Source organism: Perkinsus marinus (genome assembly GCF_000006405.1).
Source record: "Perkinsus marinus ATCC 50983 genomic scaffold scf_1104296958976, whole genome shotgun sequence".
In the NCBI taxonomy this organism is placed as follows: Eukaryota; Perkinsozoa; order Perkinsida; family Perkinsidae; genus Perkinsus; species Perkinsus marinus.
Window position 1 is genome coordinate 1 of NW_003206576.1, and position 2,740 is coordinate 2,740.

A 2,740-nucleotide genomic window follows, 5' to 3' on the forward strand; every position below is an offset into this window, starting at 1 on the left:
ATTGAGTATCAGACCTTGGATTGCTTAACACAAGAACTCAATTACCAGTAAGTGGTAATCAATAGATAGCAACTGGAATAAAATCTATGAACTTATGTATTACAGCTGATTGGGACTAGCTACAAAGGAGACAAGCTAAGAATCTCACCACAATTACACAGAGCAACCTGCTGACACAACACTTAGCCAAACCGGCACACTCCCGCCCAAAGGTCACTCAGCAGATGGAATGCGCAAGTTAAGCACTGACTCGTCGACTTCTTTCCCATCCTCGAGACGTACTAGCCATACACTATCACTCTTCTTCTTAAGTAACGTCACGGGCTGCCAGCCAGTGTTGAGCTTGCCAAAGATCCCTAGCTGTGGTCGCCACCTAAAGGCTTGTGAATTCTCGCATAATCCCCTTGCTGCATGACGAAGGAATCGACCAAGTAACTTCTCGCGAACGGCACGGCGCTTAAGCCACCAGATATCAGCCAATTCAGCCAATCTCGTTGCACGGCCTTGCTCCAGGATGGATAAATAATCTTCTGTATTAACTTCTGCCCACCACGATGGCGGTTCCAATCCCTCATATACTGCTTTGCGAATACCCTCAGCTTCTTCAATAGCACCAGGATCGCCAATCAAGCGATCATGACCACGACACAATAAAAAAGGGCATAAAGGGCTTGAATCAGTGTAAGGGGTCATATTCACCACCATGGCTGCCTTATAGAATAAACGAAGCAACTCATTCCTAGTAGGCAACTTCTTGAGGTCAAACAATGATCCTCGAACAATAGAATGAAGATCTTTATGTGGTCTCTCACCCCAACCTCGAAGTTCTTCACCCCTAGCAGGTGCAGGAACCAACAAACCACCAAAGTCCTTCACCACGGCAGCCACGACTGGAAGGCATAACGCCTGATCAGTCACCAGTAGACTCACACGTCCTTCCTCAGCCAGTAGTTGATATAGGGCTTGTGAGGCAGCGGCTGCAGATTTATCCACAGTAGGAAGGACACGAATATAACGAGTAGATTGGCAAACCAACGAAAATAAGTAGAACTTGCCAGTCCTTTTCTGACCGTTCTCCTCATAAACGAACTGATAAGGTCCACTGCTGTCAAAGTAAGCAATAGCAAACGGACCAAAACGCACTGGGCAAGCTGGCGGTCTAGACGACATTACACGTTTCCTATTAGCTGCTTGTTGCCGAGCTTGGCATCCCAGACAGTCTCTATTGAAGGATCGGACTCGTTGATCTAATCTCTTCCAGTAGAAGTGACGCCATATCCAACGTGTAAGCGCAGCTCTTCCTGGATGGCCACCATGTAGGTCATGGAAATATTTCACAACCTCGAACTGCACATCCACTCGATTCTCAGGGACAACAATCTGAGAAGTAACACAGCTACCTCTATCAGAATCGCTGAGAGCTACGCTACCAACACGGTAGAGCAGATCATCACGAACCACGTAGCCAACCAACACATCCGAGGAAGTAGCAGCTTTACGTCGCAGATCATTAACCTCGGGAGAGAACTTCAGAGCAATACGTACAGTATTGAGCAATTGCTGATCCAACACTATATCCTCATTTTCTTTATGAGTAGTGAAAACAGCTCCAACGAGGTGTATACATGGTTCTTCTTCGGAAATAGTATCTTCAATAGAGAACTCATCAGGATTTTGATCATCCTGAATAGTCTCTGAAAACACCGTGATAACTGTGAGCTTCTGAAGAATAGACTTCATATCAGTAGCAGTTAACTTCATGAACTCACTCATAGTCGTAATAGAAGGCCGGGTACCTCTATCCGCAGGATTCTCCCGCCCCGAAACATGGGCAAGACGAATCGGCAATAGTGTTTCAGAAGCTAACGAAGACAGACTACTTCGAAGAAGGCCCACACGACGTCGTTCAAAAGGTGGTAAGTATTTCTCATCTAAACGCGGATCTCGCTTCACACGCCACGCATTTAGCTGAGAGTCTGTACAAATCCAAATACCAGAGATAGTATTGTGACCATCCAATACTACATCTCGCTGTTCCAGAATCTCTTCCAACAACTTGACCCCAGCAACCAATGCACATAACTCTAACCGTGCTACTGACCATTTGGCATTGAGTGTAGCTTGATAGGCTAACAACCTACGCCCATCAGCAACACTGCGGGCATCACAACATATACATCCACTACCTGCAGCGTCGCGAAAGATAACCAGCCCTTCTCGCAAGTCGCAGAATCGGGGTTGGTGTGGAAGAGATGAGGGAAGAAAACTCTGAACTGCCTGAGCTAGTTCGGTCGAAACATCCATAGAATCCCACGAGTGCGTACTACCAGAGATAAGACTGAGTAGTAGTCGTTGTCTCGATACCACTTCTATATATAGACCTAATGGATCATACAACTTGGACAGTTGCTTAAACGACAGACGGCGTGTAGTCAGCGGAGATTGACCAACCTTAGGTATTTGTATAGTGATGGAATCCTCATCAATACACCATACATACCCGAGTTGTACCAAACTAGATGATTGACCGGTAACCCTTTCATCATTTGGATTATTAGGTCGTTCCATGAAAGTCGGATCAGATAGCTCGATGCTTTTGGCTGGCTGACAGTGCATATTAGCCTGGGAGAGCAACAACTGACTACCACGATCACGTCGACTGATGAGAACTGACTTGAGCCAAGCAGTATAGAGTAGGTCATCCATATACGGATAATAAGCCTCGACCGGAGATCCATAA

The 2,740-nt window shown here is 46.2% G+C and overlaps 1 protein-coding gene across 1 annotated transcript; it reads right to left on the reverse strand.

Annotated features, from left to right (window-relative positions):
* Nucleotides 1-213: 213 nt before the first annotated feature.
* Pmar_PMAR026105 (hypothetical protein) lies at nucleotides 214-1,773 on the reverse strand (the record flags this gene model as incomplete). The annotated part of the gene is made up of 1 exon (XM_002773327.1): nucleotides 214-1,773. The coding sequence occupies one exon, from the start codon at nucleotides 1,771-1,773 to the stop codon at nucleotides 214-216; it is 1,560 nt and encodes a 519-aa protein (XP_002773373.1).
* Between the last annotated feature and the right edge of the window lie 967 nt (nucleotides 1,774-2,740).